The sequence below is a fragment of the Chlamydotis macqueenii genome, chromosome 12, assembly GCF_036417535.1.
Source record: "Chlamydotis macqueenii isolate bChlMac1 chromosome 12, bChlMac1.mat, whole genome shotgun sequence".
In the NCBI taxonomy this organism is placed as follows: Eukaryota; Metazoa; Chordata; class Aves; order Otidiformes; family Otididae; genus Chlamydotis; species Chlamydotis macqueenii.
The window spans coordinates 1,103,695-1,123,593 of NC_141567.1; the positions used below are offsets into that span (position 1 = coordinate 1,103,695).

Consider the following 19,899-nt stretch of genomic DNA (forward strand, 5'->3'; position numbering starts at 1 on the left):
ATGGCTCCCCAGGTCACCCCGGCTGGGTGCGGACCGTGTCGGTGGGCAACGTCCACAAATCTCGCTGTGTGGGGAGGGAGGGGATGCAAGGCCCTGGGTGAGGCCTGAATGAACGTGGAAATCCTGGAAATCCCCAAAGTCAGAGTGCCGCTGAGCACACCAGCCTTCCGTGGGTTTCACACAGAATCCTGCTGAGGTGAGTAAAGAGGCTGCAAATGGTCTTTACGGATGCCTAGAGTAATAATAATAACAACAGCGGTAATAACAACAACAACAATAATAAAAATAAAAATAAAAATAAATTATGCTGCCTGGCTTCCCCGCAGCTCCAGCCCCATCTCGGCGGCGGCGGGAGCAGGGTCCCGGCGTGGGGGCTGCGGAGCAGGGGAGGCCGCGGTCTGCGTTTTCACCCAGCCGTCACACCGTGCCTGGGCGGGGAGAGATTAGTGAGCTAATTGGGTGGAATTGGTGGAGCTGGAATACATATTGATGGGGTTGGCGGGATGATTGTATTGCTGGGGGCACGTACGGCTGGGGCGGGAGCGCTTTGATCTCGCAGAAACCGTGTTGCTGGCTCCTGCTCTCATTATCAGGGGTGCCCTGGGACCCTCTTCTACAGCACCCTGAGACGTCCATCCCCGGGACCTGGGAGACGACGAAGGCTGATGGGGCTGATGCCGGAGCCGGCACTGCAGCGATGTGACCAGCGCCAGCCAGAAACGGGTGAGATGGCATCCCGCGCCCATTATCCACCGGGAATTGCTCTGCCTATTACCTGGAAAAACCCCAACAGTAACTGGCCTCACGTCGCAGGCAGCGCGTGCTCTCCTTGCCACACCGCAACCTCCAGCGCCAGGTATCGTCTTTCCCGGTGTTAAGTGCCCGTGAAATGGAATACTCATCGGGGGAAAAAGTGCTGGGCAGTGTTAAATCGGCGTGCCCCGCGCGAGGCAGCGTCTCCGGGTGCTTCCGGGGGAGGTGGAGGTGTCCCAGCGCATTTGCCGTCGCGAAACCCCGCTGCCATAGGGGAGCCTGGGGCAGAAAACTCCCAGGCCCCTCGTGCACTCCCATGTTAGCCTTCCCTTCGCATTCAGAGGTATAAAAATTCCTCTTAAATCATTCAGTGGCTCTCTAATGTATTCGGGATACGGACTATAGAACAAGATCTGAAACACTCTTTTTTCCAGTCAGACTATTAAATGGTGACACTCTGACACCAGCAAGAAGTATATGAGATTAAAAAGTAAAAACTGCATAGAAATCTAAGTGCCTCCACATACTGTTGGAATAAAAATTGCTGTTAGCAGCATTAAAATAGAGCACTTGTCAGGAGCGACGGATCCTGGAGACGTGCCTGCTGGTTTCTGTGGCATCAGCGCGCGTGGTTTCCTCCCAGGTAAATTAGGGAGCGTTTAGAGGAGGCAGAGGAGGCACTCGCATCCGGTGGAGGATGAAGGCGCAGAGGGAGGGACGGGTGGCACGCTCCCGATCCAGGGCTGGGGTGCAGCCTCTGCCTCCCCGGGGATCCAGCTGGGAGGCAGGCGCGGGGTCCTGGGGTGCCGTTTCATCTGCCCGTGACGTTCCAAATCCCCTGGAGCAGCTGGGGGATGAAAGCGGGAGACGAAGGAGCCGGCTTTTCTCGGCACGATTAATCATTTATTAGCTAATCAAGAACGCTCGCAGGAGATGAGGAGAGAGAGAAGCTCATTTCCTATAGGAATTAGTTAGCTGACGGTTATTTTTTCCCTTTACTCTGATTTCCCAAGGAAATTTTCCAGAACCCCTGTGCAGCCCATCCGGCTGGGGCAGGTCTCTGGGTGTCTGAAGGGAGGAAGGGAGCAGAGCAGGGGTGCTGGCTTACTTCAGATGAAATTTCTGCTGTTGCTAGCATGGGCATCCTGCCCATGCACCACAAAGGGGCGGCTGCTGCAGCCGCTGCGGGCTGGGGGCTGCAGGAAGCCCAGGGACCCCCAAGTCCCCTCACAGAGGCAGCAGGATGCTCAGTGACCGTGGTTAGCTGACCCTGAAAGCTGGTGGCTACAGGAAAGCCATTCCGGCACCGCTGCCGGCCGTCGGGCCCGTGCCAAGCTGGATTGACTCCTGCTCGGTTGTGATCCTGTTGTGCACGGCAGGAATCTCGTGGAGTCGCAGCTGGGGGTGCAGGAGCTTGCGGTGCAGAGCAGCAGTGGCACCGTCAGCCCCGTCAGGGAGCAGCGCGTGTACACATCAAGGCAAAGCTGCGGCCGCTGGTGCTGCGGCACGGCGTTCTCGCTGACGTGGCTGTACGTGGGGTTTGTGCTGGTGTGGGTCAGTGGGACCGCGTCCCACGGGGCGGCCGGCAGCGTGGGGCTGCTCCCAGGGCAGGTAGCATCATTGCGCACAACGCCGCGGTGTCCTCATGGGCTCCTGCCAGGGACAGCGCTCTCCGTCTGATCCACGAAAGGAGTGGATACGGAGATCATCCTGCTCGCCCACCCTTGTCATCTTCAGGAAACCACATCTCGGAGGGATGCTGGCACGGGAAGCATCAGCGCTCCACACCTCCCTGCCAAGGTCAGGCCCAGGGCTCTGGCAGTCAGATTGGATGGCGCGCTTCTGTCTGGGATTCTTTGCCACTGTGTCAGCATCATTTCTTCATGCCCTACGGACAAACATGTCATGGCCTGGAAAAGAGATGGAGAAATGGGAGAGGTTTGTCACTGTCGGGAGCCGAGGAGCCCGGCAGAGCAGAGGCAGGAGGAGCTGAGTGCCCGGAGCTGGAGGACCAGAAGTCTTTGGGGGAAGCAGTCAGCCCCGGTCCTGGCTGTGCATGGGAAGGCCGGTGGAGCTGGACCCACTTGCCGTCCTGCCGCGTGCGTCCCACCAGCATCCCTGCCCTGGCACGGAGACAGGGATGGGAGCGAGCGGGGAGCCCAGGGCTGGGCCAGGTCCTGGGGAAGGGCTCCCTGGAATGAGGTGCTGTTGGCAGGAGCAGGCAGCTCTCCGACAGGCGGGAGATGCTCTCAGGTGGGAGATGCTCTCCTGAGCTGTGGTTCTCCAGAAAGATCCCTGGAACTGCCTGGAAAGGCATCGCGGGCATCAAACCAGGTCGTGTTCATGAGACTGCAGCTTTGCAGGGCATCGGCCTCCTCCCGGGATTTCCCGCTGCGTTCAAGGGCTGCGGCTGGCCACCCCCGCCCCGGCCCCTCTCACAGGAGCTACAAAATAATTAGTGGCTTTTGTTCAACCGCCGGCCTCTGGAGTCGTGTTGGGTGAAAATCTTCATTTCCTTAGAAGAGAGTTCAGCCTTGATGGCTTGAGAATAGGAGCACTTGTCTCTAAAACTAAACAAAAATAAGACAAAATATATTGCATTTTAAAATCTTGTGACATTTTGGGGACTGACTCATGATTTTTGAATGTTTGGAACCAGTAACACTGCAATCAATTTTGCTGCTTCCTTGGATGATTGCTTTCAGAGAGGTTTTAATTCCGTTATAAATACTTCAGCTTTACAGCAGCAGCCTCAGTCAGATATGCAATAATACCCAGTTCTGCATTTCAGGTACGGCTTTAAACTAAATTAAATCTCCTCAGTATAGCTAATCAGAGATTAGCTTTGATCACAGTTTGTTAGCCCAGGCCAATCCTGTTCAAATCCTCCAGCAGACCTAATATCGAGCGCTTCGTCCTGCGCTCGTCGTGAACGGCCCCAGCCCCAGGAGCTTTTTTCTCCTCTGCTCTCAGATATTTCTCCACACGTGGGGCAGCTGGTGTCTCCTGCTGCCCTGGGATGGCCGGTGGCAGATGTCCTGTGCAGGCAGCTGGCCAGGCGAGCACGGGCTCTAGGTCTGGTCCCTGCCCACTCCCAGCCTTTCCTCTGGGCTTTCCTCCCTTCCCCCTGCATCCAACATGAGAATGAAGGTTCGTACTGGGAGTGGGAAGAGGTCATGGAAATGGGAGCTGGGGCGTTTTGCTAGAGCCTGGCTATAGGGTGCCAACACTGACACCGTGTTGAGATCCTTGAGTTCGGATCTAGTAGTTGCGATTTGCTGCTTTCTACTCTATTAAGACGATTTTAAAGCAATGGAAATGGTGTCTTCCTCTTCCAGCACAGGAGGTGCAAGAGCAGAGCGCGGTCAGGTAGGATCCTGGTGCAACCGACATTGCTTCCCGACAGCTCCTCGAGGCCGTCAGGCTCCACAGCGAGCTCCTCCGACCCTGCAGTCACGGGCACCGACATGTGTGTACACGCGTGTCTGCTGGCCTGATGGTGCCCCGTCCTGCGCCTTTGTTCAGCGTCGGCGTTGGCGTGTCCATCACTGGCCGGCGCTCGTCGCCCTGCTGCAATGAGTGGAACCAACCCTTTCTCCTGGTTGGAAATTTCCCCCACTGTTGTTGTCCCCCTCTGTGCTATTTACAGCCCGGTGAGTGTCTGAGCTCACCAACGCCGACATCCAGCCCGCTCAGCTCCCCAGCAGCGTTCTTGTTCGAAACAGTACGGTTTGGCTGTCGCTATCGATTTCAGGGGGCTGCGCGATGGGTAAGCGTTCCTTTGAGCCAGCCGCTGTATTAAGCAATCATTTCTGTAGCAGATGACATAACTCCCCTGGCATCAGTTTGCCCTAATGGGCCTGGAATTACTCATGTGCTAATTGATTGGGCATGGAGAGGAGAAAAGCTACATTCACTCGCGAGGTGATTTTTATGGCCAGGCTCATAACGGAGGTAATGTGCTGAAAACGTGCAGTCCCTCTCCGGTTACGTCCCATCAGCTGTGCTCCCAGGCTCCGTCTCCGCGCCGCGCTTCAGCCAGCAAACCGGGCTCCATTTGGGGTGTCCAAGGCGAAGTCCCCATGGAGTCACAGTGACAGAGTGCTTCTTCCTTCTCCACCTTGTGCAGATGCGTACACGGAGATCAGGGGCAGCGCAGGAGTCCTGGTGATGCGGGACCTCATGCTCCTCTTCCCAGCCCCAGGAATAGCTGTCCTGTGAAAACACTCTGTTTTGGGGAAAAACGTTTATTTCTGCAGCAGTCAGAGAGAGTTTTGTCCCTGAAATGTTGGTCCCTGCATCTCCTGCGCACAAATCCACAGGGATGCGGAAATCAAAGCAAACCCTCCTCCTCCGCTGATGGGAGACCTAGAAGCTGAACAGCCCTGGGAATGTGGTTAAAACCTTGGCTCGGCCCCTCATCCCCGAGGCAGCCCCTTGGAAACTCCCGGTCCATCCCGTGTCTGTGCCCGGGCGATGCTTGGCTGGGACAGGACCGCCTGGGCGGGTGGGCAGCACCCCCGCTCAAGGGCAGATGCTCTCCGGCAGCCGGGAAAATTTTCTGAGCTGAGGACTGGTGCCTTTGAAGTCATGAAAAATCAGAACTGGAGCTTAGAGCGGCTCGGAATATCACTAGATTTTGGAAGATATGTCAGAGTGGGCCTCGTTATCTCACCAAAGACTGATGGGTTTCTACAGCCAACAAGGTGAGCGCATGTATGTGCAACGGCACGTAACATCTAGCTAACCTGAAATTGCTGAAATTTCCCAGAGCAGACAGAAAGCCAGGACATCCTGAAAAAAAGGAAAAAAAAAACAACAAGAAAAGGCTTGTTCTGGACTCCGCTGGACCACGCTGTTGAGCCAGATCACAGCCACCGTCAAATTTTGAGCAGCCCTTCGGTTGAGGTATCCCCATCCGCCCCGGTGAGCGGGAGCTTCTCCGGGCGGCACGTGGGAAGCTGCTGTGGAGGTGTGACGCGGGCTCTGTCAGCATCGGGCCAGCGCAGAGAAAACATGTGTCTGTCATCACAGGGACGAGTGGGAACCTCAGCAGGGACCAGCCCTGGCCACGGCGCACAGCGTGCTTCTCTTTTGGGAGGAAGAGGGGGAAGCGAGATGAGGGAGGTGACGTGGCACAGCCTCGGTTCCTAACGACGAGAGTGGAGACGTTCAGAGTGGGAGCTGCCGGTTTGGGATGCACCAGGAATTTGCTGTTTATCCCATGGGAATCTTTCCCACCTTGCAGGAGCCCCGTGGGAGCCAGACTGGGATCCTCCTCTGCGGCAGATGGGATGAGGACATTGGGTGGGGAAGCGACGCCTTTGCCCTCCATGGGGATTTGGTTCCCTGCAGCGCTGCGATGCCGGTGGGAGCGGGGCTCACTGGGCCCCGCGTGCCCCGTGGGTTGGTCACGGGTGGGCTGGGGTGGGCGCACAGCTGGCCACAGCCACATGGTGGTGGGAGAGTCCCTCAACGCTCAGTGGCCATCCCGGCACCGCCAAGCAGCATCCCTCCGCTCCAACCCTTCTCCCTGCATCCCCAGTCGGTCAGTGCCTCCCGTCGTACCTTCCTCCTCCTCCTCCTCCTCCTCCTCAGACCTGCCCCATGCCTTCATCCCCGCCAGCCGTGGGGCTGGATGGAGAGGCCAGGGGCTGCGGGGTTCAGCTGCCTTCACAGCCACTGTGTCGCTGGACGTGTGTTTGTTCAGCCGGGATATTTGCGTCCTGTCCCGGCCGTGCTGGAAGCATCCCCAGCCATCCGGGAGCTGTTTGCTTTGCTCCAACCTTTGGATCGGTGGGAGAGGCTGCGGACACGGGCAGCTGTGATGATAACAAGGCCGTCTTCCCGTGATCCATATGGGCGCTGTCCTGGCTTGGCTCCCTTCCGCACCGTCCCTCCGTCAGAGAAGCAGAAATGACAGGAGACACTCAGACGCCCAGCGCTGTGCGGGCCATGGAAGTTGTGTTGCTGCCAGCCGAGGAATTTTCCTCACCAGTTGATGCGTTCCCGACGAATCCTGTCCCCAAACCGGGCAGTTTGGCTTGGCTGCCCTCCCCTGACTAATCAGCAAAATATTTAATGGATCGATAGCGCCATGGCTGAACCCTTCCTGCTGTGGATGGGGCTGTGAGCTAACGAGGCCATCGATACGTAGCGATAGAATTTGGGGAGAATTGTGTAATTCTGATACCCTCCTGCACTGGTTGCAACAGGCTGGGTAGAGACTTCAGAATGTACCAAATCTGCTTTTCTTAAGGAGATTTCCAAGACAAAACTGACTCCAGGAGGAAGAAAAAAAAGAAGAGGAGGCATCTTTGAGGAGCTGCGCATCAGCGATCTCCGTCAGAGCCGGGCGAGAGGTGAAGGGCTGTGTCGCAAGGGAGCACTGGTGAGAGATAACGGCAATACTAGGTGGTGACAGCACCCAGGAGGTGAACCCCCAATTTTTTCTATGATGCCTCTGCGGGAAAATTCCCGTTCATTTCTGGAATGGTTTCTGTGATGTAGTGAGATCTACGCAGCGTTATTGCGGCTTCGGGGGCCACGAAGGAGCAGGACGGGGCTGCGGGAGCTGGAGGTCACCGCAGTGGGGGGGACGTGTGGGTCCTTCGGCAGGTTACAGACCATAAGGTACGTCAGGACGGGCTGTGGCAGGGCCGTCCCGGTAAACTGGCTTGAAATTAAAGCCATGCATAGCAAAACATTCATGTATGAAGCGCTAAGGAGCTGGTCAGCATGGGTGCACGCTGCCAAAACGCTGCCTCCCCGCCCAGGGTTTGTATTTGCTGAACCCTGAAGTTTCTGACATCCAAGTTCTGCACGTGAGGAACTTTTTTTTTAAATTTAAGTGTGTTATTTCAGCTAAGGTGAATTCAAAGCAAAGGCTGTTTGCTGCTACACACTCTATCTCTTCAATGCAGGTGACGTGCGGGGACGCCGGCAGCACCCCCCTCACCCCTGCCCCGCGCGCCCGGTGCCGTTATCTGTGTTTGAACAGAGGGAAAACCCAGCAAAACCAACAAACGGCCCGAGAGGAGCTGGCTGGGATCAGCCCAAACCAAGGCAAGCTGGGATTTACGGAGGGAAACGGCAGCGTCGTTTGGTTTCAGTAGAGGCTGAAGGCACATCTGGGCCCTTCTGCAAACATCTGGTGCATAGCGCGGCGGCGGCATCCAGCTCAATTGCTCGTGGGAGACCGAGGCCTTGGTGTGATTCAGGCTGAGTAACCACAAATGGTTTGCGCTCGCGGCGGGCTGGGATCCGTGGCCGCGGCGGCTGCCAGCAGGCTCTGGCCATGCGGCCCCGTCGGGAACACGGCCAAGGCAAGGCCGAACCGGGCTCTCTCCGGAGCCGGAGCACAGGGAAGGGACCCAGGTACCACCTCCCGAGGGGCCCCGCGCCGCGAGCGCGCCCAGCCGCACTCCGCTTTCCTGGTCCAGTTGTTCTTATTGTTTTTCCTTTTTCACAGATGAGCACTCCATCTGCAAGAGATTGTTTCTTGACATGAAAAATTTACTTTTTAATGGGCCAAACTGCTGCAGCCTCTAAGCCGGCTCCAAAACAACCTCTTAGCACATCACTCCAAAGGGATCTCCAGCCGTCGCCCATGAAACTGAAACACAGTTTGTACTAAAAAACCACTTACAAGCCGTTCCCTCCTTGTCTTCCTGGGTTTGTGCAGTTGTTCTAAAGCTCCAGTGTCTGCTTCTGGAAACGGGAAATGGTGTTTTGGAACCACACTGCCTGTGGCTTTTGTTTTCAAGTTGAAGCAAGCTTGGAAATCAATACATTTGGATTTATTTTTTTTTTCTCCTCCAAGATCCAATGATGGAAGAAACGCCAGCTGGCTGGCCGAGGGGATACTTGTGGCCAGTGCTGATCGATGGGGGAAAATGTCCTGGGACACCTGCGGGACCGAGCCTGGTGGGTGCTGCCCGGGGTGGGGGTGAGAGCCATGGCCAGGAGCGAGTGGGCACCTCCGGGCGAGCGCCACGTCCCCGCTGTGCCAGTGGGACACAGGTCTTGCATCGCCCGGATGTTTTGGCAGCGTCACCGTTCCTGCAGCACGCACCCAGGCACCGCAACCTGTCCTCTTCCCCGGGTCTGAAAGCGCCTCATCTCACCCTTCATCTTCATCTTTTGTCTCAAGCTTTTAATTGTGAAATATTCTGTGTGCATTTTGTACGCATAATTATGGGGCAAAAGATGGTGATAAAATAGTTTAAATGAATAAGATGATTAAGTAACCTCTGCCGCTGGTAATTCCTCACTCGAGCGGGCGCGCAGTTGGCTGTAATTAGTTTTCTGCTTCGCTGGAGCATGCTTAACAGACCTGGGAGGGTTTTTTGGGGAGAGAAGGCGGTAAAGCCGCGCTGGTGGCAGAGCAGGGGTTTGTCAATGGAAGGCGACAGCAGGGAAATGCGCTGGGGTGGTCGTGGGGTGGCACGGGGCGAGGGGACGGCCGGCGATCGCGGCGGATTCTGCAGCGTCAGTTGTGCGGCGGCTGGTTTTGGTGAGCTCCGGGTGAACATCTGTGGCTCTCAACGCAGAAAGCCTCCCTCTTACCTGTGTCAACAGTTTTGTTTTTAAATCAGCACGCGGAGTGAGAGGTGCATCCCTTATCTGAGTACGGCGGCCGCGTATGTAACACCATCGTATAATTAACAGTCAAGATCATTTACATTGTCGCTTAGCTAATTTTCATAATGTTTTCTTTATTATCAGAGGAAGAAATTAACCCAAGAATTTATTTACATACTAGTCTCAAACAGTAACAGCTTGCTAATTGCCTGTTAGGTGATTAATAAGCTTACAGCAGATGCTAATGAATCGAGAGCTCACTGTTTCAAAGGTGCTCTTGCAGCATGCTTGTGTTTTGGCAGCTTAATTAGTGCAATAATTATGTACTTGTTGCTCCTTCTTTCAAGCAAATACTGTCAAATGCTTAAAAGATTAAAGAGAATTATATCGCCGAGAACTAGCTGTGCTTAAGTATTCTGCTTTTGCTAACTTCCCAGTTGTTCCCAAAACGGGAGCGGATAAACGCCATCACGGCAGGTGAGAGCGGCGCGTGCTTAACGGCTTTGCCGGTGCCGAGCCTGTCGGCTGCACCGCGGAGGAGAACGGCGGCCATGCTGCACCAGCCCCTGTGGGTTTCCACCTTGGGAGCGAAGAAGTAGAACACTGGCCCAGGTTGCCCAGAGAGGTGGTGGATGCCCCATCCCTGGAAACATTCCAGGCCAGGTTGGACAGGGCTCTGAGCAACCTGATCTGGGTTGGACTGGGTGGGCTTTGAAGGTCCCTTCCAACCCAAACCATGTTGTGATTCTGTGGTTCTAAGTAGAGATGAGGTGGAGAGATGTCCCTCTTTGCCATCATGGATGAATTGCTTATCTCTGCCGTCTCCGTGCACCCAGAGCTTTGGTGATCTCCTTCATAACCCTCCTCTCCCTTTTCCCAGCAAGGAAGTCCTGCCCCATCCTGTTGGCTCTCTCACCACCCCCATGGATTTGGCTGCACCTTTCCCTGCTCCTTTTCCAGTTCTCTTCAGCGGAGGAGGGACCGGAGCAGACACAGAGCTCAAGGCGTGAGCAAGACCCATGGCACCAAGGTGTCCGTCTGTCTGTCCCTCCCCAAACTGCATGTGCGTTGCGGGGAAGAGGCCCCTGCGCAGAATTCCCCACAAGGGCCCTCAGAGCTGTCATGGCTCCTTCAAACCCCTCAGAGGGGTTTGAGTCAGAGGACGAAGCGTTGGAATCAGGTCTCTGCGGGCTGACAGCGAGAAGGTGGAAAGCGGCTGCCGCAGAGGAGCCTCTCATGCACGCCGGGGACGGAGCAGTGTCCCTGTCCGGAGGAGCAGGCACGGGAGGCCGGTGGAGTGCCGCTCGACTGCCGAAATAGCCGGCCACGGAGGCAGCTGGGCTGGAGATCGCTCCGGCAATCTCCGGTTTCCTTGGTGACAGCCGGGATCTCTCTGCTGCGCAAGAGCTTGGGCTTGGCGGGTGGAGAGGAGCCTTTTTTCCCGGATGTTATGCCGTATTACTTGGCAAAGCGTTTCAAAGGTCCTCATTGTTTTGAGTCGGAGCAGCCAGGGGACAGCAGAGCCCCACCAGCCCCATCACCTTCCTCCGGATGAAGGCAAGGGCTCCTTGCCCCGGCTTCTTTCGCAGTGGCTGTTGCCATCTTGTTTAATTCCAGCGCTAGCGGATTGCCATGGCGCGTTCCTCTATCAGGCAGCACGCCAATTCGTTACTTAACCTGTAATTGCACTTTAATATGAGTGATCTCAAAAAGGTATTTTCGGAGTGAGTCTTACAAGCCCGTGATGTGGTCTGGACACCAACCCGCTGGGAGGAAGCTCCTGGGAGGGTTTGGCAGCAGTTGGTCTGCGTCGCTGGTGCTGTATCACGGGCTGACACGCCGTGCCTCCTCAAAGGCACAGCCCTTAGGAGTTTGCCGCGTTCCAAAAAGGACTTATTCCCAGGAATTCACTGTGAGTGCGGTTTGCTGCTGGTTTGTGGACTTGAACCCTGGGAAATCCCCGAATCCTCTAAGTTCAGCTTCACTCTGGGACATGCGGAGCTTTTTGGTTTGCGAAAGGCAGACAGGGAGACCTCACCTAAAATAACAGCGAGAATAACGCACGGCAGCGTTAACACAGCCGCCAGTGGCTGCTGGCAGATTCACTTTTTAATAACTCCAATTTTACAAATTAAACGCTGATAACGTGTTTGTGCCACAGTTGTAGGGAGGGAAGGTATTCAATCTCCATCTCAACTCATTAATTTTAAAAAGTTGGCCGGTATTTGCGAAGCGTTAAGCATATAAAAATTAATGTTGACAAATCTTTGAGGAATAGAACGAAACAAAAGAAATCAATTAAGGAAACAGCCTGCGGTTCTGTTTTATAATCTGAATTGTGCTCAGCCCTGCAATAGAAGATACCAGCAAACCCCGGTGCCGAATGGAAGACTTGGGAGGGGACGCGGGGCTCGGGATGTCTCCTACAAGACACAAACCACGCGGTGTGCCGCACGTCAGGCTGCTCCTGGATGCTCGCAGCCCCACCGTTTGCATCCCCATGTCCTTGCAGGTTTGATGTGGTGGAAGGGGGATGTCCAGGAGCCATCTCCGTTGAGCCGTTGAGCTGCCATTTGCAGTGTCATGGGCAACGTCACGGCTTGAGGTCCCTCTCCAAGTGAAGAAGGAAACCCCAGCTCCCCTTGCCTGGCTTTCCAGGCTCCCGGCCATGCTCCGCAGAGGTGCAAGGCCGCCCAGGTCACTCCTCTCTGCCTTTCCAGGGCTGTTGACCCCTCCTCTCTGGGCTCTGGCTCAGAACATCCCTATTCCCTTGGGCCTGCCTTTGCCAGAAGTAAAGGAGGTTTGGAAATTGCAGCTGAGCACCCTCCCCGTGGAGGTTTTTGGGGCTTTTAGCCAACTCTCCTCACGTTCACACAAGTCTGTTTTGACCCAGATGTGGCAGAGACCCCAAGGCTGGTTGAACGATGTGCGTTGTAAAGTGGTGAGCGCGTGGACGGAGGACTCAGCACCAAGGACCGTGATTACTTGCATCTCCATCCGTGATTCATCCTGAGCCCACCACGGGCCAGACAGGACCTCAGCAGGTGCCTGCTTCCTTTCCCTTCGCCATCTCTATCCTGAGGCGGTGCCAGGGCTCCGGGAGCAGGAGACAGAGAGGGGACATCACTCTCCAGCTTGTCCTCCACCATGGAGGACATGACCCATTGCTGTGGCGTCCCTGCCGAGGTCCTTGTTTAATCGAGGGACAGCACTCCGCTGCTATCGGTGAGTCACTTCTGCTTAGGACAGCAGTATAAATTAATTTGGATGTCTGTGTGATCCTATCAGTGTTATCTCGGGCTTTGCATTTTAAGGCTTCCATGGCCTTCAGAGTAAATAAGTGTTTTCTCCAGATGACACACGGACCCGGAGGAGAAGGGTAAGTTGTCTTGGCCGGCTCTGGCACGGCAGCAGAAACCCCGTAGGGTTCTCACCACCAGCTGTCTAACTGGACTAATGGTTTATTACACGCAGGAAGGCGGTGAAGGACGTTCCCCAAAGCAGCACCCTGCGGGGGGGATCCCACTGTCCCGCTCCCGCCCCGGGCGGCGTTCCCAGCTGGCCGAGCTGCCTCCCACTTTCTACAAGCACCCAGCTCCGGCGAGGTGATGCGCTTGGCTAACAGCCGCCTCTCCTCCTTGGCATTTTCTCTTCCAAAGAAAAATTATTGTGTTGCCCATTTTTTCCCATGCATTTTGTCTCTGTGAAGGTTTAGAAAGACCCATAATGAATCCCGTAGTCTGTACAGAGAGCGCAGCTGAGGAAGGACGACATCCATCCTGGGGAAAGGTGAAGGAGAGATCCACCGAAGGAGATCTCTGGCATTCACTTAACTCTATTACTTTAAGTGACTTTATTACCTTTATTTTGCTTTCTGTTGCATTCCAGCACTTATTTAATAAACCCCTCTCCAGTTTTAAATAGCAGTTTAGTTTTTACGGTAATGTTAAACTTAATCAGATGCTCAAATTAGCTTGAAATTAACTATATTGACAGCAATAACCCTTCGCTCCCTCTTCACGTTCTGTCTCCAGATCTCCTTCAAGACTGTATCAAATGCCATTTAGACACAGAAATTAGTTGCAGCCCAGTTCCCTGCTGAGGGGAGGGGGACGATCCATGCCCATCCAGCATCTCCCTGCTGTCCTCCCAGCCAGCCGCACTGGGCACCCGGACCGCCCCGGGCTCGGGGCTCCTGTTGCTGCCTCTCATAGCACCTTTCTCTGCAGCATCCCGCAGCCTCTCAGAGCCACGGGAAATCAAGCCAGGCCCTTCCCATGCGGAAGGGCGCCGAGAGAGACGGCACTTCTCCGCCCAGGAGCGTGTCCACCCGGCCAGTGGCTTCTCACCATTTCTGTTCCAATGTGTGTCAGTACTTTGTAGGGTGAACAATCCTTGGAGAACGTTTTTCCTGCTTGTCTGGTGGGCTCTGCTCCCAGCCCAGAGCTCTCTGTACGCTGTGCCTACAGCGGTGTTGTAAGCAGGGTGAGCTGGAGATCTCTCCATCGACTTGGCGTGGGGACACTGACCTCTGGGCAAGTGGAGGGCTGCAGACCACCCTCGGTGGCCATCACCACTGGGAGGGCTCCAGCGAGGCCATGGCTAGATCGCAGACTGTGGGAAGGCGCCTTGCCTTCACTCTCCGGGGTTTCTCTTGGAGCTGCCAGTAAATCTTGCCGTGTGCTCTCCCGTCTGCGCGCGAGCCTGGCTGGATCCAGCCCCTCCGGCGGCAACCGCTATCGATAATTGCTGCGTGTTGGTGGCAAGCCATTTGTTATCGATGCCAGTTTAGAGGTCTTATTAGCTTAGCATGCCTCATTGCTCTACAAAAAAAGAGAACTTCCCTCCTTTAACCTGCGCCGGGCCGGCGGCCTGGCACGCCGTCCCGGCCCCGGCAGCGCAGCAGCTCTCTCCCATGGGAGCGTTGCCCGCCGCCCCGTCGCGGTGTGACCTTTCACTGAGCCGGCCCGCGTGTCCCTGCGCGCGCAAGGTGTTAAACTGCATTAACGGCACTGACGTGACAAACACGCCCGCCGCGCTCCGCTCGCCCCGCAGCCCCACGCGCTCCTGCGTTTAAACAGCCAGCAGAGTCTGTAATATTCATGCACGGTTCGCTGCCAGCGAAATTCGGGCTGGGTATGCACTTCAGCGGAGAGCGAAGACAGCCTGATTCATAGAGGATTCCCGCTAAATCCGCTGTAGCTTCCCAGGGACCTGGAAAATGCATTATGGTAAAAATCAACATGACCTTCTGCAAGCTCCGCACGGAGCTGGGACCGGCGCTGCTAACGCCGCAGCAATCCTTGGCGCGGCAGAGGGCTCCCCCGCTGTTTGCTTTCTGGCTGGATGATAGAAAAGTGATCAAATTAGAATTAAAAGACCCAAAAACTGAGCGGCGTCCGCCGACCATGTTTAACTTGGGTGCTGTACGTTACCGTGCGCGGGCGTACGCGTGCCCTACGCAATTGTCGTGTTAAAGCTTGTTTTGCTTTCGGCTGGCTCCGAGGCAGAGTAGTATGGGGGCTGTAACGTGAGTGGCTTTTCCTTTTGGAATGAGTAACTCTTGCGGTAAAGCTGACACGAAGCATAAATTTGTTAAATTACATAAACATTATTGCGACCCATAAAATTCAATGAATCCTCATCGCCTGTTTACTCATGGTTGGCTTTACTGTTTGCACAATGTAATTTAACGTGTCAATTTGCTCGCAAATAAAAAACATCTGGCCTTTTGACATGCCAAAAAAACTGCAGAGACATCTGAAAAAGGAGCTAAAAGCCCGGGCTTTACACAGCAGTTAGCAAGGGGCTCTTGACAGGCAGCCAGTATCATCCAGATCGATCGATGGCCTCTTGGCAAACCCGCTTCTGCAAACCCTGCAAGATTAGTAAACTTTATCCTAATTAAAATTAAGGAAAGCCACGGCAGGCTGGCACGTGCTTAGCAATCACAGCTCCTGCCAATATTGACATCCATTCTATTGGATTTTTGAACAATCTTATTCTTTTGTAATCACGAATAACAAGAAGAAAATTATACTTTTATAAGGGATTTTTATCCTGGACGAGCTACAGACTCCCAGTAAATGAATTCACCTCCCTAAGCCCCTTAGCTCCAGATCCTCCTTGAAAATCTCAGACTCTGGGAGCCGGGCTCACACAAGCATCCGCGTACACACAGATCGGCGCTGAGGAGGGCCGGTAAACCTCGGCGTAATCCCTAATAAGCGGTAATACCTACCGCTCCCCAGACAGCGCACAGAGGATGCTGACCTAAATAAGAGGAGTTGAGAGACCACATGTGGCAGAAATCCTCCTGCGAGCTCGCTCCGTGCGCAGCCCCGTCGCCGGCCGCTCCCGCTGATTGATTGAGACGTTTATGATTTGCATAGGAGACAGTTCGTGTAATTACGGATTACCGAACAAAGCCAATTGGTGGCCAAGATTAGAGGGGCCACGTCCCGTTGGAGAACCGCGCAGCCGTTCTCAGTCCCGGTTGCATCTTCAGGTCAGAAAGCCTGGCCTGGGAAGCGGAAAGGACCGGTCTGCCCCGACCCGCGGCGCACAGCACCAACGGAAAACGCGCAGCCCAGCGCCGGGGCAGACATCGGCTTGTGGGGTAACCAGAAACCCTCTGGAAAAACCAGAGTGGCTCCCCGCTACGAAATCAGGAGGTTACAGTGAGTTCAGGCCTTGTTTTAATTAAGGAAGAGACATCTCCTCCTTGAGGGAATGCTGAAATCACGTTACGGCCGATAGGAAAGATTTCCCATATGTCAGCGAGGGTTAGACGCGTTTGTGCGTAAATAAATTGTGATTCCCTGTCACCCGCCGGGATAACACACAATATTTTCTTTTAAAGCACACGGGGCGGGCGGTGGTTTTGCTCTAATCAAGCTCTTGGCATTTCACACAGGCTTGTAATGGGACTCAAGTAGTTGCACATTTTCTGTAATTGGGCCCGGGTAATTGCACATTTCTCTAAATGATTAATGAACGGAATTAAAAAGTTTGAAAAAAGTCGCCTGCTCCGCTGCAGAAAATGTAACGTCAGCGGGGCCGGGGGAGAGGCTCTACCCAGATGTTTACGGACTGGTGGCGGAAGGGCTGCGCGGCAGAGGAGCGATCCCGGAGCCGGCGGAAAGGAGAGGGGCTGGCGAGGAGCTGCGCGCGGCAAGAGGCCTGAAGCACAAAGTTTAGGTGGGATTATCGGATCCAGATATCATAGAGACATCACGTGTCAAAGGTGACTCTTGCCAAGCTCCACCGTGTCGCTCCTCACAGCAGATAAAGAGAAATAAATAAATCCAGCACACGGATTTCCGCGGGGTAGCTGTTGCACGATGATTTCTGCTTTTTTTTTTCCTCTCGTCTTGCAAGCTAGCAAGTGGATGACTCCTCTCCCTCCGCACTTATTCTCGTTGAAGGACGGTGTTCGATGGGAGCCTTGGAAACATATGGTGCAAATCACTTGCTTTGGAAGTCGTCTTAGGAGGAAGGAAGAAAAAAAAAAAAAAAAGAGCCGTGGATGCCCATATGTAAAACCTGACTGCAAACACAACAGGGGGAGGCTGACTCTGCCTGCTGTAGCTCCCAATCTGGAAACACTTACGTCGCCGATGACATTCGCTGCGCTGCGTGGAACCATCCGCCGCTTCCCGGGGCCCGCAGCAGGCGGCCAGATGTGGATGGAGCGGGGCGGGCACGGGCTTGGGTGGATTTAGGGAACAAGTGCACCCATCTGCACCCACGCACGGCTCCTGTGCCCCAGCCAGGCAGCTGCAGAGGTGCCCCCAGCCATTTGGCCTTCAACACAGAGGTTTTGGTGAGAAGGCCGGGGTGATGCTGGCGGACGGGGGTTCGGGGGTGCTCCCTGACCCGAGCTGTGGCAGAGCAGTGCTGTGGGGCCAGAGTTTGGGGAATTTTCCCAACCCAGTGCAGACGCCTGTGTGGAAAAGCTGCTTTTGCCCAGGCCCAGGGAGCATCAGCCCTTGGCAGGGGACTTGCAGGGGCAGTGTGGACCGACACGGCTGGGTACAAGGATGCGCTGCCAAGAAAGCAAACAGTATTTTTTTCCCCTGTAATTTCAGCATAATTTCAATTTGGAGCCATTTTAATGCTTCAGTTTGCTACCGAGAGTGAAAAAAACACTTCCCAACAGAAAATCTGTGCTTTTTCCCACGGCACAAACCCTGCGGGCATGTGATTCACACCCTGTGCTACAGAGCGGGGTCCTGCGTCCCCGGTCACTCGGACAGCCCCAGCCCTCATCCCCACATCGCTCTGCCCGGCTTCCATCAGAGTTTCTGGGCTGCTCTTCAGACTCATGAAGTAATAAGTTATGCAACGGGTCGGCACGGCACACACCACCTGCTCTGCAGCCACCCTGGCTCTCACCGCTCCATCACTTTACTCTCACATCGCCGCCGCTTGCTCACCCCGTCCGGTCGCACCGTGCCAAGCGGCCCGGCCGGGTGTCAAGGGGACGTGGTCACCCTGACGGCCGCCTCTTCCCAACTCTAGCTGCATTGAAACTCCTCCTGCCCTCAGGGAGACAACGGCCAGGCGGGTGCGGGTTCTTGCACCTCGGACACAGGGACGTGAGTTTGGGGTCTGCAGCCCTGTCCTCGGCTCCCCCATCCGGGGCAGCCAGAGCCGGGACGGATCCTGCGGGGAGAGGCGCGGGATCCAGGAGAGCTGCAGGGTGGGCTCGGGGAGCGAGGGCTGGGTGCCCTGGTTTAAAACAGAGCGGAGCTGTTTCGGCAGGGGCTTGGCTGCTTCCCTGCAGCACAACCAGGCAATAAACCTACCGCACGGGGAATATTTTAAATGCCAAGGCAGGCGAAGCTGATAAGGCCAGACAGTTGCTCCTCTGTGCGTGCGAAGAGGAGGAGCTGCCCATCGCCAGCCCAGGCTCCAGGCTCCTTATTAAACCCGGGGCCCCGCGCAGGAACACCAGCACTTGATGGATGGCCTGTTGCTTCATCCCAGCGACGTCAAATAACAGAAGATTAGAGGAGCTGCGTGGGGAGCGGCGTGCCGAGCTGCCGGGGACGGGGCTGAGCTGATAAGGAGCCCTGAGCCCAGACTAAACACGGCAGGGTCTGCGGGCCCTTTTCCCGGTGGAGCTGGGTGCTTCGCCGTGGGGATCTCCACCACACCCCGCCGCTCACTGCTCCTGCACGGAGACGATGGGCACAGCGCTTGGGGGGACCTGCTTGGCCAGCACTGACAGTCCCGCGCAGCATCGCAATGTGTCCTGGGCTGTTTTCGCCATGGGACAGTCCCCCCTGGGCCATCCCATCAGGAATGATGTCATTCCCATGCTGGCTTTGGCACTGACCGCTTGGCCACGGCTGCTGGCCCGGGGACCGAGAGAGGACAGTCTGGGCATGCGGGAACGGCCAGATGGGAGCACAGGGTGGGAGGAAAGGCGCAGCTTTCCAGCCTCTTTTATTCCCCTCTTCTGCTACAAGTCAGCATCCCGCTAGGTCCTCCTGTGCTCGAGCTGCACGGAGACAGCAACGAGTGCGCGAAGCCTCCACCAAGCTCCGCAGCAAGCCCCGGGAGCTCTTGGCGTGATGTTCTTCATCGTTCTCTGGGAAGGCTGGGAGAAGCCCCCCACACCCAGAAGAAGGATATTTTCCAGCACCCCAGGCCAGGAGAAGCCATTTAAAGGCCAACGAGTGCAATGCCCTCTGCTACCACTACACCCCACGGCCTGGGCTGCCCTCCACCCTCTGCATTGGGAACTTGCAGGGGGCAGCGTGGACCGACACGGCTGGGTACAAGGATGCACCGCCAAGAAAGCAAACTATTTTTTTTTTCCCTGTAATTTCAGCATAATTTCAATTTGGAGCCATTTTAATGCTTCAGTTTGCTACCGAGGGTGAAAAACCCTTGCACCGGTGGTGCAAGGAGAGTCGGGGAGGGAAAACTGCACTGAAATATCCATCCTGGTGCGAGCTGGCAAAGCCGAATAAGAATTTTGCAACAGCAAAATAGGATTTATAATACCCTCAGCTTTACTCTCCAATTTCAGCTTTGAAGATGAATGTTTGCTGCACTGTTATTCATTTATACATTATTCTTCCTATCTCCTGAGAGACACTGTGCTTCCCAACACACACACACAAAGTGCATTTACTTCTGTTTCTAAAAACCATATCAGTTCTACCTCAAAAGCACACGCTTATAAGCCTTCCTCTGCACCCCCGTGCAGAGACCCCTCTACGCGGATGCAACCCTCGCGGCGCGGGGTCACCCCGGGTGAGGAGTTGCTCTGGAGCCATGAAGCCACAGCATCATGGTGAAGTTTTGCAAGACGCATGGGCTGAGGTGGTTGTGGCTCCCAGGGCAGGGGGGCAGGGACACGCTCGGCCAGGGACAGCAGGATTTGGGCCATGCGAACTTCACCTGCAAGGTGCCATGCGAGACGGCTGCGATAGATCCCGGGGCAATAAAACGTGTGCAATGTTGTGTTGCAAGAGGAACAATGAATGTAAATGAGTTGGAGAGGGTTTCGTTATTAAAGGGAAGATTGATGGTTCAGCTATCTGGTGT

At 55.3% G+C, this 19,899-nt stretch overlaps 1 protein-coding gene across 6 annotated transcripts in view; it reads left to right on the top strand.

The window, feature by feature from the left end:
• Positions 1 to 9,733, top strand: part of LOC147599196 (uncharacterized) — a 60,117-nt gene extending 50,384 nt beyond the window's left edge. The window contains exons 3-7 of one of the 6 annotated variants that reach the window (XR_015259922.1): positions 594 to 723; positions 7,013 to 7,144; positions 7,264 to 7,386; positions 7,677 to 7,818; positions 8,225 to 9,733. Coding sequence is in view for 2 of the 6 variants with exons in the window: in XM_086757478.1 (XP_086613604.1) it covers positions 594 to 723; positions 7,677 to 7,818; positions 8,225 to 8,228 (276 nt within the window). In the remaining 4 variants the exon portion in view is untranslated. Of the gene's footprint in view, positions 1 to 593; positions 1,178 to 7,012; positions 7,145 to 7,263; positions 7,643 to 7,676; positions 7,819 to 8,224 lie in introns of those variants that run through there. The other 5 variants (XR_015259921.1, XR_015259923.1, XM_086757478.1 and 2 more) reach the window with 5 other exon arrangements.
• The last annotated feature ends 10,166 nt before the right edge of the window (positions 9,734 to 19,899 follow it).